Below are 22,338 nucleotides of genomic sequence, written 5' to 3'. Positions count from 1 at the left end.
AGGTTAGGCTAACTGGCCTATAATTTCCTTTATTTTGCCTTCCTTCCTTCAGAAAGACTGGAGTGACTTTGCAATCTTCCAGTCTTCCGAGTCCATGCCATAATCAAGTGATTCTTGAAAGATCATGACCAATGGATCCGCTATCTCTCCAGCAACCTCTCTCAGGACTCTAGGGTGTAGTCCATCGGGTCCAGGTGACATATCCACCTTAACACCTTTGAGTTTGCCTAGCATTTTTTTCTTTGTAATAGCAATGGCACTCACTCCTGCTACCTGACACTCATGGACCTCTGGCACACTGCTTGTGTCTTCCACAGTAAAGACAGATGTAAAATACCCTTTAAGTTCATCTGCCATTTCTGTCCCCCATTACTACCTCACCACCATCATTTTCCAGTGGTCCAATATCAACTCTCACCTCCTTTTTACTCTTTATATAATTGAAAAAACTTATGTGACCCTGGTCAGACCCCACTTGGGAGTACTGTGCTCAGTTCTGGTTGCCTCACTACAGGAAGGATATGAAAACCAAAGAAAGAGTGCAGAGGACATTTACAAGGTTGTTGCCTGGATTAGGGAGCATGCCTTATGAGAATAGAAAAAAAACACAGAAACAGAAAAACCTACAGCACAATACAGACCCTTTGACCCACAAAGTTGTGCCAAACATGTCCCTACCTTAGAAATTACCCATAGCCCTCTATTGTTCTAAGCACCAGGCACCTATCCAAAAGTCTCTTTAAAGACCCTATCATATCCACCTCCACTGCAGTTGCCAGCAGCCCATTCCACGCACTCACCACTCTCTGTGTAAAAAATTTAGCCCTGACATCCCCTCTGTACCTGCTTCCCAGCACCTTAAACCTGTGTCCTCTTGTGGCAGCCATTTCAGCCCTGGGAAAAAGCCTCTGACTATCCACATGATCAATGCCTCTCATCATCTTATGCACCTCTATCAGGTCACCTCTCATTCTCCGTCACTCCAAGAAGAAAAGCCCGAGTTCACTCAACCTGCTTTCATAAGGCATGCTCCCCAATCCAGGCAACATCCTTGTAAATCTCCTCTACACCCTTTCTATAGTTTCCACATCCTTCCTGTAGTGAGGCGACCACAACTGAGCACAGTACTCCAAGTGGGGTCTGACCAGGATCTTATATAGCTGCAACATTACCTCACGGCTCTTAAACTCAATCCCACGATTGATGAAGGCCAATGCACTGTATGCCTTCTTAACCACAGAGTCAACCTGCGTAGCTGCTTTGAGCAATCTATGGACTCGGACCCCAAGATCCCTCTGATCCTCCACACTGCCAAAAGAGTCTTACCATTAATACTATATTCTGCCATCATATTTGACCTACCAAAATGAACCACTTCACACTTATCTGGGTTGAACTCCAACTGCCACTTCTCAGCCCAGTTTTGCATCCTATCAATGTCCCGCTGTAACCTCTGACAGCTCTCCACACTATCCACAACACGTCCAACCTTTGTGTCATCAGCAAACTTATTAACCCATCCCTTCACTTCCTCAACCAGGTCATTTATAAAAATAACGAAGAGTAAAGGGACCCAGAACAGATCCCTGAGGCACACCACTGGTCACCGACCTTCATGCAGAATATGACCCATCTACAATCACTCTTTGCCTTCTGTGTGCAAGCCAGTTCTGGATTAACAAAGCAATGTCCCCTTGGATCCCATGCCTCCTTACTTTCTCAATAAGCCTTGCATGGGGTACCTAATCAAATGCCTTGCTGAAATCCATATACACTACATCTACTGCTCTTCCTTCATCAATGTGTTTAGTCACATCCTCAAAAAATTCAATCAGGCTCATAAGGCACGACCTGCCTTTGACAAAGCCATGCGGACTATTCCTTATCATATTATACCTTTCCAAATGTTCATAAATCCTGCCTCTCAGGATCTTCTCCATCAACTTACCAACCACTGAGGTAAGACTGGTCTACAATTTCCTGGGCTCTCTCTACTCCCTTTCTTGAATAAAGGAACAACATTTCGCAACCCTTCAATCCTCCAGAACCTCTCCTGTTCCCATTGATGATGCAAAAATCATCGCCAGAGGCTCAGCAATCTCCTCCCTCGCCTCCCACAGTAGCCTTGGGTACATCTCATCCGGTCCTGGCGACTTCTCCAACTTGATGCTTTCCAAAAGCTCCAGCACTTCCTCATTCTTAATATCTGCATGCTATTACACCCTTCCAGGATCTGTTGCCCTATCTGCTCCTCGACTTCCCTGTTACTATTGGGCGGCCTATAATAAACACCCAGTAAAGGTATTGACCCCTTCCTGTTCCTAACTTCCACCCACAAAGACTGTAGACAATCCCTCCATGACATCCACCTTTTCTGCAGCTGTGACACTATCGTTGATCAACAGTGCCAAGCCCCCACAATCACCTTGAGCATTGTGAACAGTTTTGAGCTCCTCATCTAAGAAGAGATGTGCTGGTATTGAAGAGAGTCCAGAGGAGGTTCACAAGGATAACTTCAGAATGAAAGAGTTATCATAGGAGGATAGGCTGAATGAATTCCTTGGAGCTACCGAGGATGAGAGGTGACCTGATGGAGGTGTACAAGATAATGAGAGGCATTGATCGTGTGGATAGTCAGAGGCTTTTTCCCAGGGCTGAAATGGCTAACACGAGAGGGCAGAGTTTTGAGGTGCTTGGAAGTAGGTACAGAGGAGATGTCAGGGGTATGTTTTTTCTTTTTTTTTAAAAATGCAGAGAGCGTTGAGTGCGTGGAATGGGCTGCCAGCGCGGTGGTGGAGACAGAAATGATAGGGTCTTTTAAGAGACTCCTGGATGGATTCATGAAGCTTAGTAAAATACAGGGCTATGGGTAAGCCTAGGAAGTTCTAAGGTAAGGACATGTTTGGCATAGCTTTGTGGGCTGAAGGGCCTGTATTGTGCTATAGGTTTTCTATGTTTCTATCCTGCTTTACATTATTGGTTAGTCTGCCCTCACATATCATCTTTTTCCTTCTTATAGCTTTTTAGTTGCCTTTTGTTGGATTTTAAAAGCTTCCAATAGAGCCACCCCACCCACTCTGTCTACAATTAAGATGGTGGCTGGTCATACATGGTAACGTTTTGTGTGTAGGTCACAAAACTTCTAGATATACTTCTTCTGAACTACTAGTGCTGCAATTTGCACCCTGTCATTTCCCTTTAAGAAACATACTTTTTAACCATCTCAACAAACTAGCAATTTTCACATTGATTGTCCAACTTAATACGTAGTTCGCCATTGACTTAGTTTGTATTTCTTTATATCTACAAAGAATAACCTGCAAGAAAATAAATGTCAGGGTAGTGAATGGCAATATATATATACAAATTTTGATAATAAATTTCCTTTGAACTTTGACCTCAATTGGTTTTCTTCTCCCTAACCAAAGTCTATATGACCAAGAGAAACTTACTTGCACTGGCTGTCAACACAGATGGCAAACTCAATACAAAGTTTTAATGAGAAATAAAAATCCCATAGTAGGATAAAGCAAATTGTTTATTAAAACACAAGTGATTCTGCAGATGCTGGAAATGAAGAATAACCCACACAAAATGCAGGAGAAACCCAGCAGGTCAGGTAGCATCTATGGAGTGGAATAACAGTTGGTGTCTTGGATCGAGAAACCCCAGTTTGCACAATGTTTTCTACATAATTTGAATTTCACAAGGCATTAAAGTATTTATTTTACAATTAAAAAAGAAAGTTGCATGTACATACCAGATCCACCAAATATATGCATGTCGACTTGCTCCAGCAAGTATGTGAAGAAAGTGTTAATCTGTGGAAGAAGACCCAGGAGGAAAATGAGAGGGAAACATTGGGTGAACCCTGAAACAAAAGAGAAAATACAATGTGAGGGAAATGGGAATGCAGAGGTGGAACAGGAACAGAGAACACGGCAAGGGCAACAGAACTAGAGGAGATGGAAAGGCAACTGGACTAGAGGGAACAGCAAGGGCAGCAGGACTAGAGGACACGGCAAGGGCAACTGGACTAGTGAGCACGGCAAGGGCAACTGGACTTGAGGACACGGCAAGGGCAACTGGACTAGTGGGCACGGCAAGGGCAACTGGACTAGTGGGCACGGCAAGGGCAACTGGACTAGTGGGCACAGCAAGGGCAACTGGACTTGAGGACACGGCAAGGGCAACTGGACTAGTGAGCACGGCAAGGGCAACTGGACTTGAGGACACGGCAAGGGCAACTGGACTTGAGGACACGGCAAGGGCAACTGGACTTGAGGACACGGCAAGGGCAACTGGACTTGAGGACACGGCAAGGGCAACTGGACTAGTGGGCACGGCAAGGGCAACTGGACTAGTGAGCACGGCAAGGGCAACTGGACTTGAGGACACGGCAAGGGCAACTGGACTAGTGGGCACGGCAAGGGCAACTGGACTTGAGGACACGGCAAGGGCAACTGGACTAGTGGGCACGGCAAGGGCAACTGGACTTGAGGACACGGCAAGGGCAACTGGACTTGAGGACACGGCAAGGGCAACTGGACTAGTGGGCACGGCAAGGGCAACTGGACTAGTGGGCACGGCAAGGGCAACTGGACTAGTGGGCACGGCAAGGGCAACTGGACTAGAGGACACGGCAAGGGCAACTGGACTAGAGGACACGGCAAGGGCAACTGGACTAGTGTTCACGGACATGGCAACAGGACTAGAGGACACAGCATGCATGGCAGGAAATGGACTTACCAAAAGTAAAAGGAAAAGAGGGCACATCAAGACTAACAGGAAGAGGACACAGCACAAGCAACGAGAATAGAGAACACAGCACAGCAAGGACAATAGAAGATCTTTCAGAGTAACAAAAGAGCTTAATAAAGGCAACAGTAATAGTGGGCACATCGAGGGCAATGGCGATAGAAGAAGATAAATGGAGCACAAGAAACAGTGAAAGGAATTGGAGCAACAGTAATGGCAGACCATGAACCCAGTCATTTGAAGGCCCATGCTAAAAGTGCATCACACAGTTCGGAGAGTGCAACATTTCTGGAAAGATAACAGTAACAACATGTTTTACAGATGTAGGGACAGAATCATACAGTCAGATGCACAGTAATGAGGAAGTGTCACGCTTTATGCAGTTCAGGGCTGAGCAATCACTGTAGGGAAGCAATGGTACTCTATGGGCAGTGTTTCACTTGTATAGTTAAACTGGCTCTGTCCATCCCTTTCGATGACTGTGAAAGATTACATCCCATTACTCAGCAAGATATTGCTAAAGGCTGGGCTGCAAATGATGTATTGGTTAAATCCAGCGATACTCACAATTGAAACATGGGATCTAAGAATTGTACAGATGCAAGATTTTCATTTCCAAGTACAGTAGTGTAAAGGACAATGTAATGATTGTTTCTCCAGATCCAATGCAATATATAAAACACAATAAGCATAAAAAGCACAATAAGTATTTCTTTATTTTTTATTTCGAGTTAGACCAGGGTAACTGGTTCTTCTAGCCCAATGAACCGTACCGTCCAATTACACCCAGTGGCCACATAATCCATACAAATATAAAATTAATCACAGTATAATTAAACACAGTATACAATAACCGTTTGAGTGTGGCCACATATGCATAAGATTAGCTTATAAACTGATTGTGTGTACAAAGTGACACTAGGTGCAAGAGTATCTGTACATAAGGTGACTAACAGGAAATGGTAAAGTGACAGAGTGACTCTTAGCAAGAGGTAGCAGCAAGGCATATGAAAAGACAGCAGAATAGTGATTGTGTCAGTGTGGGTATGAGCTGTGCAGTGTAAGTGTAAAGTGGCAATGTGGGGGTGGATGAAGTGCACTGAAGGCTTGTCAGGAGGAGTCCTTGATGAGGATGTAGTGATGGAGAGGTGGGTTAATAGGTGGAGTTTTTGATCAGCCTGATGGCTTGAGGGAAGTACAGCAAGAGAAGGCATATTTAAAATATCCTTGGAAGTAATAGGGATATTATACCAATCAGAATACAGAACTGTAGCTACAGATTATTCAAGATTGTTTAATGTAATTTCCAATTAACTGTAAGGAGAACAAAATAATTGTTCTTCCAGATCTGATGCAGCACAAAAAAAATCATAGTAAGATAAAGAACACAATAATAAAAAACATTATAAATATAAATACAAAGTATAGCTTCTATATTGATTATATGTCTATGAATTGAGACTAAACACAGGGTCATAAGATACCTGAAAGGAAACAACAAAGTAGTGAATTGCGGAGGGGCGGGTTAGTGGGTGGAGGTGTTGATCAGCCTTACTGCTTGTGTAAAGTAACTATTTTTGAGCCATACACACAAAAACAAATTACTAAACATGATGTATTTCATCTGGTTTTACTACACCTGAGAATAATTTCTACTAATCATAACCATAAACATTGCTCCACAATTCCCCAAGGGATGACAGTTCACATCTTTTGCCAAAGAAGGGAATTATATTGATTTTTTGATAAAGATATTCTTTCCTACACTTTCCTCTGTAAGCCCCAGTGGTACGTTTATCAGAAGACATGGCAGTTTTACAGAACTCATACATACAGCAAGACATTGAATCTGAGAAGTCACTTGAATGTACAAAAGTATTATCCAATTTATATGTAGAATTGAATGGACATTAGCCTCTTCTCTTACCTAAAGCTATATATAATACTGCACACAAAATGTATTTATGTTTATGAAATTAGATGGAATGGTAGATACAGCTTACAGCAACAGATAGGAAGTGACAGCAATGGTTCCCAGTAACAGCATATTTCTTAGTGACCACTGGGCAGGTTTGTTGAGCCATTGTCAGTAGCATCAATAATTTTATCTTAAAGCTCTTCTCAAGACTTTAGATACTGAGTTGAGAGTGTGAATTTGTGAGCATGTAAGTGTGCGTTTATATCCAATACAAAATTTTCTTAACTGATCATTCAGGATTCAAGATTCAAGGCTGTTTATTTTCATTCTTCAGTACACAAGTGTAAAGGAAAATGAAATTATTGTTACTCCTGATTCGATGCAGAATTAAAAAAAACACCCTAAGCATAAAGAACACAATGAATATAAACTTTAAGGCAATCTTATAAAACACAACACACATGTAACTGCTATATACATAGACCGATTGTATGCTCATAACGTGACACTAGATAATGGGGTAGCAGACACCAACAGAATCAACAAACTCATTTGTAAGGCCAGTGATGTTGTGGAGGTGGAACTGGACTCTCCAATGGTGGGGTCTGAAAAGAGGATGCTGTCCAAATTGCATCCCATCTTGGACAATGACTCCCATCCACTCCATAATGTACTGGTTAGGCACAGGAGTACATTCAGCCAGAGACTCATTCCACCGAGATGTAACACTGAGCGTCAATGGAAGTCATTCCTACCTGTGGCCATCAAACTTTACAACTCCTCCCTCGGAGTGTCAGACACCCTGAGCCAATAGGCTGGTCCTGGACTTATTTCCACTTGGCATAATTAACTTATTATTATTCAATTGTTTATGGTTTTATATTGCTATATTTCTACACTATTCTTGATTGGTGCAGCTGTAATGAAACCCAATTTCCCTCGGGATCAATAAAGTATGTCTGTCTGTCTAATTGTTTGGTCGAACCAAATGTTGTTTCATTTATTGTATATGTGTACAGTCAGATGTCAATGAACTTGAACTTATCTGAAGTGGCAGTGGAGGTTGGTGGGGTGGGTTAATGAGCTAGCTATGGAGTCTGATCAGGCAGCACTTATGGAGAGAGAAACTGAGTTGAAATTTGCACCAGTATGTTCTGGGGAAGAAGGAATTTTATTAACTCCTACAAGAAGTGCATCCTCAGCCAAACCATCTTGCCAATGAAGGAAATGAGGTTCTGCAAAATAATGATACCCAGGAACCTGAATGTTGAAATGTTGCTAACTAAGCTATGTAATGTTCATAGCTAAACCAATGTTGACTCACCGATAATAAAATCTCTGGCAGTTGCAAAGTTTTCGGTAGACATTAATCTAAATCCATACAGAGTAGAAGATGGAAGTCGAGTGCTTTTACTGCCGAGATCCAAAACCCACACAAGGCCACAGCAAATGGAAAAATAAATAGATCTGCTGTATGCAACAATTCTATTGTGTCCCTAGGAGAAACATGAGAGAAAGCACAAGCAGTTAAGAAAGCTCATGGAATCCCAATAAATAATACAAAAGAAAACACCTAAATATTTTAAAATCATTTGTTAGACCTCAGCTGGAATACTCTGTCCAACTCTGGATGCAGAGATTTGAGTAGTACTGACAACAGAGGACTTTAATTGCATGGAAAGACAGGAGAAGTTGGGATGTTTTTCTCAGATCATGAAAAATATAATAAGAGTTCCAAAATCATGAAGGACTGATAGATTCCCTCTATATGGTGCCATAGTGATTAGTGTAATGCTATTACAGCACCAGTGATTACTGATTGGAATTCAATTCCCGCCGATGTCTGACAGAAGTCTGTATGTTCTCCCTGTGACCACGTGAGTTTCCTCCCATATTCCAAAGCTGTGCATTTAGGGTTATTGAGTTGTGGGGATGGCATGTCGCCGTGGAAGCTTGGCGACATTTGCGGAATGCTTCCAACATAATCCTTGTTGATTTGATTTGATTTGATGCAAATGTCACATTTCACTGTATGGTTCAATGCAGATGTGACAAGTACAGTTAACCTTTATTTACGTTGTTTGCATTACTGAAATGGTCAGTAATCAGATGACAAAGACTTGAGAAAACTGGATAGAGCCCAAGAAGGAAACTGAGAATCTGTTTACAGTGAGCAGGTAATGATGACTGGGAATGTATTGCTAAAAAGAGCTGATTCAATATTAAGTTTTGGAAAGAAAATGGTTAATTATTCAAAAGGGAACAAAACTGCAGTTTCCACCACTATTAGTGTTCATGGAAAGCTCTTCCAAAGAGCCCACACAGATAAAATGGGTCGAATGATCTGCGTATATTAACCATCATTATTTCAAAGCATTCCTCTCTTTTAAGAGTCTACCTTTGTGCAAGACCTTTCTGGCTTATTTCTGATCATTGTCCCAGTGACATTAATCTTAAAGAGCAAGAGGTTATGATATGGAGATGAAATGATAAGTATTGGAATGTGGAGTTAAAGATTAAGAATGAGCTTTATTTGTCATAAACACAACATATTCCAGAGTTGCAAATCCAGAGTAATATACATAAAATGTTGGAGGAACTAAGACAGTCAGGTAGCATCTATGGAGAGAAATTAACAGTCAACATTTCAGCCTGAGACTCTTCATGAGGACTGGAAAGAGAAGGGGAAGAAGTCAGAATATGAAGGTGGGGGTGGAGAAAAGGAGTACAAGCTGGCAGATGAGGTGGGTGGGGAGGGAGAACGAAGTGGGGACTTGGGAGGTGATAAGTAGAAAAGGTAAAGGGTGGAAGAACAAGGAATTTGATAGGAGGGGAGAATGGACCATATGAGAAAGGGAAGGAGGAGGGGCACCAGAGGTGGGTGATTGGCATGTGAAGAGATTGGAAGGGGTAAGAGGGGAGACTGATTGGGGAATGGAAAAAGAGAGAAGGGGTAATTAATGGAAGTTTTACTTGTTACGTGTACTTCGAAACATAGTGTGAAACGTATCATTTGTGTCAACAACCAAAATATTCTGAGGATTGTGCTGGGGACATCCCTCAAGTGTCACCAAACTTCCAGTGCAAACATAGCATGCCCACAACTTACTAATCCTAACACATACACCTGGAATGTGGGAGGAAACCAGAGTGCCTGGAGGAAACCCACATGGTCATGGGGTAAATATACAAACCTACAGAGCCGCAAGAATTGAACCCCAGTCACTGGTGCTATAAGATATTAGGCTAGCTGCAATGCTACCATGCTGCCTTAATTTCTGACTGATCTCATTAAGGCTACAATGAGATCGATTGCAATCTTATTGAGTGGAGAACTGGCACGAAAAGCTGAGTGATCTCGCCCTGTTCTTAAATCCTATGCAGCAAACACCTTGTCAGAAAATCAGACACTTGAATTGTATTCATCACCCGCAGAAGTTCAACATTCAAAATAAATTTATTATCAAAGTACATAAATGGTATCGTATACTACCTGGAGATCCATTTTCTTGCGGGCATTCACAGTAGGTACAAAGAAATGCTATAGAATCAATGACAAATTACACCGAAACAAAGACGGGCAAGCAACCAATGTAGAAAAGAAGAAAAACTGTGCACTACAAAATAATAATAATAAATAAATAAAAAACAATATTGAGAACATGAGTTGTAGATTCCTTGAAAATGAGTCCGTACATTGTGAAATCAGTTGACTATTGAGGTGAGTGAAGTTATCCAGGCTGGTTCAGGATCCTGACGATTGAAGGGTAATAACTGTTCCTGACCCTGAAGGGGGTAAGGCTGCCCAGAACAAATGAAGTGGTCCAGAAAGCATCTTGTAATGGAATTCAGTCACAAACATTGTCTCTGGCATTTATTATATTTTGTCTCATGTCAGGAGAATGACAGCAGCAACCCTTCCCACCCCACTGCTCTAGGAGACATATTAGTCAGCTCTATAATGCTTGCCGAACTCAACCAATAAATAAAAAAATTCCTGGCGGTCTTGTCACTTATCCCCTCATCTCTTCACCAGCTCAACCAGACAATAAGTGTACTGATCCATCTCCATTGCAAGAGGGCTTAGAGGACTCCCTTTCATCTTCCCAATTCTTCAAAGGTGATCAGTGATCGTCCTAGAAGAATTGGATTCATAGAACAGTAATGTTAACATTTACTTCATTTTACTTAGAGATACAGTGTGAAACAGGCCCATCTAGCTCAACAAACAACACTGCCCAGCACCCCAACTTTGTAACCCTAACCTAATCACAGGACAGAGAACACAGAACATAGAAATCTGAAGCATATTACAGGCCCTTTGGCCCACAATGTTGTGCCAACCATATAACCTATTCTAGAAACTACCTAGAATTTCCCTACTGCATAGCCCACTATTTTTCTAAGTTCCATATACCTATCTAAGAGTGTTTCTTTTTTAAAAGACCCTTATTGTATCTGCCTCCAACACCATCACTGGTGGTGCATTCCATGCACCCACCGCTTCTATGTGAAAAACCTACTCCTGACACCCCCTCCATACCTACTTCCAAGCAACTTAAACTATGCCCCGTTGTGTTAGCCATTCCAGCCTGGGAAAAAACCTCTGGCTATCTACACAATCAATGCCTCTCATCATCTTACACACCTCTATCAGGTCACCTCTCATCCTCTGTCTCTCCAAGGAGGAAAAGCCGTGTTCACTCAACCTATTCTCATAAGGCATGCTCTCCAATCCAGGCAACATCCTTGTAAATCTCCTCTGCACTCTCTCTACAGTACCCACATCCTCCCTGTAGTGAGGTGACCAGAACTAAACACAGTACTCCAAGTAGGGTCTGACCAACATCTTAAATAGCTGTAACATTACCTCATGGCTCTTGAACTCAATCCCACAGTTGATGAATCCCAACACACCATATGCCTTCTTAACAGCAGTATCCTGTGAACACGAACCCTAAAATCTCTCTGATCCTCCACACTGCCAAGAATCTTACCTTTAATACTATATTCTGCCTTCAAATTTGACCTAACAAAATGAACCACTTCACACTTATCTGGGTTGAACTCCATCTGCCACTTCTCAGCCCAGATTTGCATCCTATCAATGTCCCACTGTAGTATTCACAATGCCCCCAACCTTTGTGTCATCAGCAAATTTACTAACCCATCCCTCCACTTCCTCATCCAGGTCGTTTATGAAAATCATGAAGAGAAATGATCCCAGAACAGATTCCTGCAGAACACCACTGGTCAATGACCTCCATACAGAGTATCGACCATCTACAACCCCACTTCGCCTTCTGTGGGCAAGCCAATTCTGGATTCACAAAGCAAGGTTTCCTTGGGCCCCATGCCTCCTTACTTTCTGAATGAGCCTCACATGGGTAACCTTATCAAATGCCTCAGCAAAATCCATACACACTACATCTACTGCTCTACGTTCATCAATGTATTTTGTTACATCCTCAAGGAATTCAATCAGGCTCATAAGGCATAACCTGCCCTTGACAAAGCCAGGCTAACTATTGCTAATCAGATTATGTTTCTCCAAATGCTCATAAATCCCGTCTCTCACGATCTTCTCCAACAACTTGCTCATCACTGGAGTAAGACTCGCTAATCTATAATTTCCTGAGTTACTTCTACTCCCTTTCTTGAACAAGGGAACAACATTTGCAACCCCCCAATCCTCTGGAGGCCAAGGTCCTTTTCTCTTGTAAATACTGAAACAAAGTATTCATTAAGTATGCCCACTACCTCTTCTGACTCCACACGTTTCCACTTTTGCACCTGACTGGCCCTATTCCACACTGCTCATCATCTCGCTCTTCACGTGCTTGTAGAATGCCTTCAGGCCTTCCATAATCCGACTCGCCAAAGCCTCCTAATTTCATTCTTAAGCTCCTTCCTGGCAACCTTGTAATATTTTAGAACTTTATCAGTACCTAGTTTCTTGACCCTTTCATAAACTTATCTTCTTTACTAGATTTTCCACTTCCTTTGTAAACCATGGTTTTTTTTACCCTACCATCCTTTCCCTGCCTTAATGGAACATACCTATACAGAATGCCAAGCAGATGTTCCCCAAACATTTGCTACAGTTCTGTTGTGCATTTCCTTGAGAATATCTACTCCCAATTTATGCTCCCTAGTTCCTGCCTAATAATATCATATTTCTTCCTATCACAATTAAATGTTTTCCCAAAGTGTTGGCTCATATCCTTCTCCAGTGCTGTGGTAAAGGAGATAGAATTGTGATCACTAGCTCCAAAATGCTCTCCCACCAAGAGATCTGACACCTGACCAGGTTCATTTCCTAATTCCACATCTAGTACAGCCTCTACTCTAGTTAATTATCTACATATTGTGTCAGCAAACCTTCCTGAACACACCTAACAAATTCCACCCCTTTGCTCTCAGGAGATGCCAGTCAATATTAGGAAAGTTAAAATCTCCCAATTTACAATGACTAATTAACTTACTATCTGGTATCTCTTTAGACTGCAGAAGGAAACCAGAGCACCCGGAAGGAACCCAGGTGCTCATGGGAAGGGTGTACAACTTTTCTTATGGAGGACACTGGAATTGAACTCCAAACTACAATGCTATGAGCTACAATAGCATCAAGGTAATCATTACACTGCAATGATGCCTACAAGTGGAAGTGTTCATTATTCAAATTAAGAGTATTCGCCCTGGATCTTGTAGTAAATATAAATAAACAGAATGGCCCTTTGGCCCATCAAGATCATGCCAACTATCAGCCACCCAGCAAAACTAATCCCATCCCATTCTCCCCACTGTCCCATCAGCCCCACATATCCTACCACCCACTCACACACCAGGGGCTCACCTCACATATTATAAATCCCTTCATGACATATTCACCCTTCTATATCCCTCTTATACATTATGCCAAAAATCCTCTCAACTATTGCACACATCACTAGTGAAACACCCAGATGTAGGTAGCGTCATTATAAATGTCTTTCACGCAACTGTATAACAGCTTATCCAAAGAACAAAAAGTATGTACAAGCAAGGAGGCCTACAAACCTGACTCAGTTACACCAGTTCTGTCTGGAGGAATGAAACAAAATTCCAGCAACTTACTGAGAGAAGCTTGTGGAAGGCTACCACAAGACTGCCAAAACATTTGACCCAAGTTAAACTATTTAAAGGCAATTCTACCAAATACTAACAAAGTGTATGTAAACTTCTGAACCATTAGAAAGTGATGAAAGAAATAAGAGCTGAAATAAAAGCTATTATTCTGACATTTCACATTCTTAAAATAAAGAGAATGATCCTAACTGACCTAAGACAGGGAATGTTTTCTAGGATTAGATGTCAGGAATTGTGAAAAACTGAGTTTAAATGTATTTGGCTAAGGTGTATGTAAACATCTGACTTCAACTGTATGTGTTGACAACCCCACGTAATGCTGCATTTACCAGGGAAAGTAATGTTTTAAACATGATCTCCTTGAAGACCTGGTTCACTAAATCTGTCTTGGATGGTTCATTCCTATTTGAGACTAGAGAAGCATTAAATCAGCCAGGAACTGATTCACTGAAAAAGCGAATTTCTACAACTAGGGCTCAACAAGGAGCAAGATGCTGTTTTGGTAAGATAGGGCTGAAAGACTGAAATCACTTGGGACTTCCATCATTTAAACAGAATAATCAAAGTGTCTGAATGACATTCCAGGCTTTGGCCTTTGAGGTACGGTTGTCATTACTCACGTGCACAGGCGAAGCAGGATCAGGCTGAGCACTCTGAAACAGAAGAGAAGAGATAGAAAGGTAGATAGATAGATAAATATTTCATTGACCCCAAAGGAAATTACAGTGCCACAGTAGCATTACAAGTGCAGATATACAAATATGAGAAGAGAGTAAGAAAGAATAAAAAATAAGTTACCTCAAACAATGTAACAGGAGTGAGCCATTACTTCCCCGGCTACAGATTGTCTCATTATAGATCCTAATGGCTGAGTGTAAGAATGACCTCATATAGCGCTCTTTGAAGCAGTACAGTTATCTTTGTCTATGACTAAAAGTGCTCCTCTGTTTAGCCAAGTTGGCATACAGAGGGTGAGAAACATCATCCAGAATTGCCAGGATTTGTTCCTTTGGGTAGGGTCCTTTGTTCTACTACAGCCTCCAGTGTGTCCAGTTTAACTCTTGTATTAGAGCCAGTCTTTCTAATCAGTTTATTCAGCCTGTTAGCATCACCCATATTAATGCTATTGCCCCAGCACACCACCACATAGAAGATTGTACTGGCAACAATAGACTGGTAGAACATGTGAAGGAGAGGCTTGATTTCTCCAAAGGTCTTCAGTCTCCTCAGACTCTGGCTCTTTTTGTACACAGCCTGTGTTGGTGCTCCACTCAAGTCTGTCAACCAGGTGCAACCCAGGTATTTGTAGGTCCTCACTACATCCATGTCCTCACCATCAATAGTTACAGGGAGCAATGCAACCTTATTCTTCCTAAAGTCCATCACCATCTCCTTTGTCTTACTGATGTTGAGCTGCAGATGATTCAGCTTGCACCATTCGACAACGTCCTCCACCAGGGTCCTGTATTCATCCACTCATTCTCCCTCTATACACACAACTATTGCTGAGTCATCAGTGAATTTCTGCAGATGACATGACTCAGTGTTGTATCTAAAGTCCGAGGTATACAGGGTAAACAGAAAGGGAGCTAGTACAGTCCCCTGTGGGGCTTCAATGTTGCTTATAGCCATGTCTGACACACAGCTCTGAAGCCGCACAAACTGTGGTCTGTCAGTCAGATAGTTATTATCCAGGAGACAACAGAAGTGCCAATCTGCATTGAACAGAGCTTTTCCCCCAGCAGTGAGGACTGTATGGTATTGAAGGCACTTGAGAAATCAAAAAGCATGATCCTCATAGTGCTGTCCTGCTTGTCCAAATGGGAGTAAGCCTTGTTCAGCAGAAAGATAACACTATCATCAACTCCAATATGCTCCCAGTAGGCAAACTGCAGGGGATCAAAGGCTCATCTGACCAAGGGTCAGAGGTGAGCCAGGACCAGCCTCTCTAAGCATCTTCATGATATGTGAGGTCAAGGCCACTGGACAGTAGTCATTCAACAGTTTCTGTTGGCCATTCTTGGATACTGGGCCCACACATGATGTTTTCTACACAGTCAGGACCTTTTCCAGGCTGAGACTCAGATTGAAAATGTGCTGGAGAACTCCACACAGTTGCACAGCACACTCCTTCAGGACCCTGGGGTTCACACCATCTAGTCCCAATTCTTTGCCATGTCTGAGTTTCCCCAGAGCCCTTCCCACCTGCTCAATAGAGAAGGTGAGTCCATGACTGGGGAGTTGGTGGAAGATGGGGGCTGGGGGAGATGAAGATCAGGACGATAGCAGTTGGTATGTGCAGGTGTGGATGATAGGTGTAGGGCTTAAGGGGGATGTAGACAGTGGTAGCCTGTGTTGTTCATCCACATGTTGAACTGGAGGGGGGAGGGGGGAGGAAGGAGGAAGGGAGGCGTTGGTGCTGAGAGAGCATTGGGTGCCTCGGCACCCAGACTGGTGTGCTGAGTTTTAACAGGAGGGCAACTGTCAAACCTATTGAAGAATTGGCTTCACTCGTCAACTCACTCACAGCTGCATTCTGCATCTGTAACAGCTAGGCTGATTGAAGCCAATGATGTTCTTCATGCCTCTCCACACTTCCGATGTGCTACTCTGCCCAGGTTTGTTCTCCAGCTCTCTCTTGTATTCCTCTTTAGCCACCTTGATTTTCTCCATTTCCTCCCTGTCTCCTGATCTAAAGGCTCTCTTTTTGTGATTGAGAAGAGCCTTTAGATCACAGGTGACCCATGGTTTGGTTTGTTGTTAGTGAAGGAGTGAACAGTCCTTGAGGTGTCAAGAACTACAATATACAACCACAAGAGATTCTGCAGCTGCTAGAAATCCAAAGTAACACACAAAAAGTGCTGGAGGAACTCAGCAGGTCAGGCAGCATCTATGGAAAGGAACAAACAGTCGGTGTTTCAGGCTGAGACCTGGTCTTGAAGAAGGGTTGCAGCCTGACCTGCTGAGTCCCTCCAGCATTTTTTGTGAAGAGCTGCAATAGATTGGTTTGCCTGAACAAGAGACAGAACATCATTCACACTTACCTTTAACAGGGAGTATTGGCAGCTGGCAATAACTAGGCAGAAGCACAAAACAGAGATGTCCTTGAAAAACCCCTTGTCAAGAAGGCTGAATCCAAGAAGGGCAACGAGGACAGCCAAGGAAACTGATAACACATTTTCTCCAATGCCCTGATTCCTGCAAAAGTACAGCAAAGTTTTATCCAACTGTTACAAACAAGCTGGATGAACTCAGCAGGTCGGGCAGCATCTGTTGAAAGGAGCGGTCAACTTTTCAGGCCGAGACCCTTCGTCAGGACTCAGGACTGGGTCCTGACAAAGGGTCTCGGCCCGAAAAGTTCACCGCTCCTTTCAACGGATGCTGCCCGACCTGCTGAATTCATCCAACTTGTTTGCACGTGTTCATTTGACCGCAGCATCTGCAGTGTACTTTGTACTTTTTATCCAACTGTCGTTCCCAGATATCTTTATGTGAGTCTTTAGTCCATTTAATATGTTGGACAAACTCCAGTATCAAATCAGGACACTTAGAATTCCAACATTCTCCAACATGAGAGCTCTGTTCATTGTCTAGAACAATGGTTGTTTCCTTGACTACTGAGAAATCTCGCAGGGAGAGCTACACACACAAAATGCTGGAGGAATTCAGCAGGTCAGGTAGTATCTATAGAAGGGAATAAACAGTTGATGTTTCGGGCCAAGATCCTTCATCAGGACCTCAGTGAGAGCTGGAGTTTGTGGCATGTGATTCCCTCATGACCTGATGCATCACAGAATTTGAGAGAAGCAAAGCTCACTGAACCTGCTGATTGCGAATGATCCAAACAAGTCCAAGGACAATGGGAGCTGAGGAACATCTTGCAAGCCACATCTATAAAATTGTTTCAGTTTAAGCAGAATTCAGTAAAAACAGGGAGGTGAAAACTGGGTAAGTTTTTTTAAAACATATCCAGTTATATGCAGAGGAGATTTACCAGGATGCTGCCTAGATTAAACAGCATGTTTTATGAAGATAAATTGAGTGAGCTAGCACTTTCCTTTTTTGATAAGAGGATGAGAGGTAACCTGATAGAATTGTACAAGATTTTACAAAGCACAGATTCAGTGGATACCCAAAAACTTTTTCCCAGGTGGAAGTGACTAATATGAGGGGGCATAACTTTAATGTGATTGGAACAAAGTATAGCGGGATGTCAGAGGTACATTTTTTACAGAGTGGTGAGTGTGTGGAATACCCAGCCAGGGTGTTAGAGCCAGATAGATTAGGGCATTTAAGAAATTCTTAGATATGCACATGGATGATAGAGAAATGGAGGGCTATGTAAGAGGGAAGGGTTAGACTGAACATAGAGAAGGTTCAAATATCAGCGCAACATTGTGACCAAAGGGCTTGTAGTGTGGTTTAATGTTCTATGTTCTTAAAATAAAGTGAAGTAACATCAGCAATTAATCCCTGGTACTCTTTTTCAACAAGGATCACCATTAAGTGCATCATTGCACTAATAAGATTTGGCGTAAATCTTAAGTATGAAAGCAAGTAGGCTTAATAACTGATAACACCAACACACAAAATACTGCAGGAACTCAGCACATCAGTAAGCATCTATGGAACGCAATAAACAGCCAACATTTTGGACTGAGTCCCTTCATCAGATCTTTAGATTAATTCTCTGAGGAAAGGAATGAGAAGGATCAGAGAAACTGACAGGGCTAGGGTACACAATTGAATGAGTGAAAGGGACTGGACTTTGGGGCAGGGGTAGCAGGTGGTCAGGATGTCTAAGTGAACTGAAGAATTTATTCAGAGTGGGAAATTGGAGTGGAGAACTGAGCAATAGACCGGAGCGATTGAATGGATTGTGGGAGGGAGTAGAGACAGATTACCAAGAAAGGTGAGAAATCTATGCTTTTTGATTTTGAGAGGAAATGCCTAAGAGATATTTTCATGGAGTTTTATGAAAGATTTTGAAGGGAAGTTGCTTTCTCGAAAGTTACTTTCAGTTAATTCTTCCCCCAAGCATATGAAGTCAGTTTAAACTAGTAAATTCAGGGCAGATTTCAGAAATATATTCATACAAAGAGAGATCAATTCCTTAAATGATGGCAAGAGGTGAAATGGAAAGAAAATATAAACTTGAAGCCAATAGGAAACTGCAGCGCAGGACATTGGGTGAAATGAAGTAGGCTGACAAATAATTATCTCATATCTTGCTTAAATATCAAATTTTTATCATTAGGTTTCAAAATATATTTTGTATGAAAACTTTGCAAAAGTTTAGGTTTGGAGATTAGGAGATTAATCCATAGATTAGGAGCAAAAGGCAAAATGTTTAAAGGAAACATGAGGGGGAACTTCTTCACTCAGAGGGTTGTGAGAGTGTGGAATGAGCTGCCAACAAAAGTGGTGGATACGAGTTCAATTTCAACATTTAAGATAAATTAGATAGGTATATGGATGAGAGCGGTATGGAAGGCTATGGAGGACTATGGTCCAGGTGCATGGACTAGATGGGATGCAGGACCTGTATCTGTGCTGTAGTGTTCTATGTGTCTAAGAAAACAGGCAACATTATTTTAACAGAAGTTACAAACATAGATGCAGGGGCAGGTAGTGTTGAGGAAGGAATCTGCAGAAGCACTTGGACAGGCTGGAAGAATGGACAAAGACGTTGTAGATGGAACATGTATAGTGTAAGGTCATGCACATTGGTAGAAGGAATAAAGCTGTAGACTATTTTCTAAATAGAGATTAGAAGGAATTTCTTTAGCCAGAGTGTGGTGAATCTGTGGAATTCATTGTTATGGACAGCTATGAAGGCCAAGTCATTTGCATATTTAAAGCAGAGGTTGATAGGTTCTTATTTAGTCAAGGCATCAAAATTCAAAAATCAGAGGCACAAATGGACTAAGGAGTCCTTGTGCAGGATTCCCTAAAGATTAGCTTGCAGATTGAGTCAATGGGAAGGAAGGTAATTCATCATGAGAACTGGAATAAAAGAGCAAGGATGTGATGCTTTGGCTTTATAAGGCAGCACTTGGAGAACTACTAGATGTTTTGGGCCCCTTCTCTAACAAACGATACGCTGGAATCGGACAGAGTCCAGAGGACGTTCACAAGAATGACCCCAGGAATGAAAGGGTTAACATTTGAGCAACGTTTGTTGGTTCTGGGCCTGTACTCACTGGAGTTTAGAAGAATTGGCGGGGTGGGGGGAGGAACAGGTCTCATTGAAACCGTTTGACTATTGAAAGGCCTAGATATAGCAGATGTGGAGAGAATACTGTCTATAGGGGTGACTCCAAACTAGACAGCAGAGCCTTTGAATAGATGGACATCCATTTAGAACAGAGATGAGAAGGAGTTTCTTTAGCCAGAGGGTGATGAATCTGTGGAATTCATTGTTATGGACAGCTAAGGAGGCCAAGTCATTCAGTATATTTAAAGCAGAGGTTGATAAGTTCTTGTTTAGTCAAGGCATCAAAGGTTACAGGGAGAAGGCAGAATAGTGCTGAGAGGGATAATAAATCTGCCATGATGCAGCAGACTCCATGCAGCGCCTATATTTTATGGTCTTAGGGAGCAACACACAAAATGCTGGAGGAACTCAACAGGTCAGGCAGCTCAAGACCATAAGACCAAATGACCAAAAGATATACAAGCTCAGTCAGGCCTGCTTCACCATTTTATCATAGCTGATCCAATTTTCCTCTCAGCCCCAATCTCCTCCCTTCTCCCCATATCCATTCATGCCCTGACCAGTCAATAATCTATCAACCTCTGCCTTAAATATACATAAAGACTTGGCCTCTACAGATACCTGTGGCAAAGAATTCCACAGATTCACCACTCTCTGGTGAAAGAAATTCCTCCTCGTCTCCATTCTAAAACAACACCCTTCTATTCTGTGGTTGTGTCTTCTGGTCTTAGACTATCCCACCATAGGAAACATCCTCTCCACATCCACTCTTTCACCATTCGATAGTTTTCAATGAGGTCACCCCTCAATCTTCTGAATTCCAGCAAATATAGGCCCAGAGCCATTAAACGCTCTTCATATGACAAGCTATTCAATCCTGGAATCACTTTCGTCAATTTCCTTTGAACCCTCTCCAGTTTCAGCACATCCTTTCTGAGATAAGGGGTCCAAAACTGCTCACAATACTCCCAGTGAGGCCTCACTTGTGCTTCATAAAGTCTCAACATTACATCGTTGCTTTTATATTCTAGTCCTCTAGAAGTGAATGCTAACATTGCATTTGCCTTCCTCACCACAGACTCAACCTGAGAATTGAGTTCAGCGCAAGGACTCCCAAGTCCCTTTGCACCTCAGTTTTTTTGTATTTTCTCTCCATTTAGAAAATAGTCAACACATTGATTTGGCATGTCAGCAAATACACTCAAAAACTTCTACAGATGTACTGTAGAGAACAATCTGAGAGGCTGCATCACCATCTGGTATGGAGGGACTACTGCACAGGACCGAAAGAACCTGCAGAACCTTGTAAATCTAGTCAGCTCCATCTTGGGTACTAGCCTACAAAATACACAGGACACCTTTAGGGAACGGTGTCTCAGAAAGGCAGTGTCCATTATTAAGGACCTCCAGCACCTAGGGCATGCCCTTTTCTCACTGTTACCATCAGGTAGGAGATACAGAAGCCTGAAGGCACATACTCACTGATTCAGGAACAGCTTCTTCCCCTCTGCCAACTGATTCTTAAATGGACATTGAATCCTTGGACACTATCTCACTTACTTTTTTAATATACAGTATTTCTGATTTTTGCACATTTTTAATCTATTCAATACACATATACTGTAATTGATTTACTTATCTATTATTACTATTTTACTTATTTTTTCCTCTTCTATATTATGTATTGCATCGAACTGCTGCTGTTAAGTTAACAAATTTCACGTTATATGCCGGTGATAATAAACCTGATTCTGATTCTTCCAAAGTACATGACCATGCACTTCCCAACACACTATTCCATCTGCCATTTCTTTGCCCATTCTCCTTTTCAACAAAGCCATCAATTCCATCATCCAAATCACTGACATATAACTTTAAAAAAAATTGGTTCCAACACAGAAGAGGCATCCTTTATTCCTACTCTTTGCCTCCTGCTAATCAGCCACTGTTTTATCCATGCTAGTATATTTCCTGTAACACCATGGATTCATAGCTCCTGGAACAACACTTTATATTCCATCTGGGTAGCCTCCAACCTGATGGCATGAACACTGATTTCTCTAACTTCCGTTAATGCCCCTCCTCCCCTTCTTACCCCATCCCTGATTTATTCCCCCTCCTTTTTTTCCTCTCTCTGCCCATCACTCTTCTCCTGTTTTCCATCTCCCTCCAGTGCTCCCCTCCCCTTCTCTTTCTCCCTAGGCCTCCCGTCCCATGATTCTTTCCCTTCTCCAGCTCTGTACCCCTTTTGCCAATCACCTTTCCGGCTCTTAGCTTCACCCCACCCCCTCCTGTTTTCTCCTAACATTTCTGATTT

General features: G+C 42.3%; 1 protein-coding gene across 1 annotated transcript in view; it reads right to left on the bottom strand.

The window, feature by feature from the left end:
- The window catches only part of LOC132400772 (pecanex-like protein 1), a 232,878-nt gene that overhangs the window by 145,865 nt on the left and 64,675 nt on the right, over positions 1–22,338 (bottom strand). The window contains exons 12-15 of the mRNA XM_059982121.1: positions 16,849–17,002; positions 14,425–14,457; positions 8,001–8,172; positions 3,761–3,871 (exon numbers count right to left, since the gene is read on the bottom strand). Coding sequence (XP_059838104.1) covers positions 3,761–3,871; positions 8,001–8,172; positions 14,425–14,457; positions 16,849–17,002 — 470 coding nt within the window. The remainder of the gene's footprint in view (positions 1–3,760; positions 3,872–8,000; positions 8,173–14,424; positions 14,458–16,848; positions 17,003–22,338) is intronic.

Source organism: Hypanus sabinus, chromosome 10 (genome assembly GCF_030144855.1).
Source record: "Hypanus sabinus isolate sHypSab1 chromosome 10, sHypSab1.hap1, whole genome shotgun sequence".
Classification (NCBI taxonomy): domain Eukaryota; kingdom Metazoa; phylum Chordata; class Chondrichthyes; order Myliobatiformes; family Dasyatidae; genus Hypanus; species Hypanus sabinus.
The sequence above is the reverse complement of the archived record's forward strand: the minus strand, read 5'-3'. Positions and strand labels throughout refer to the sequence as shown.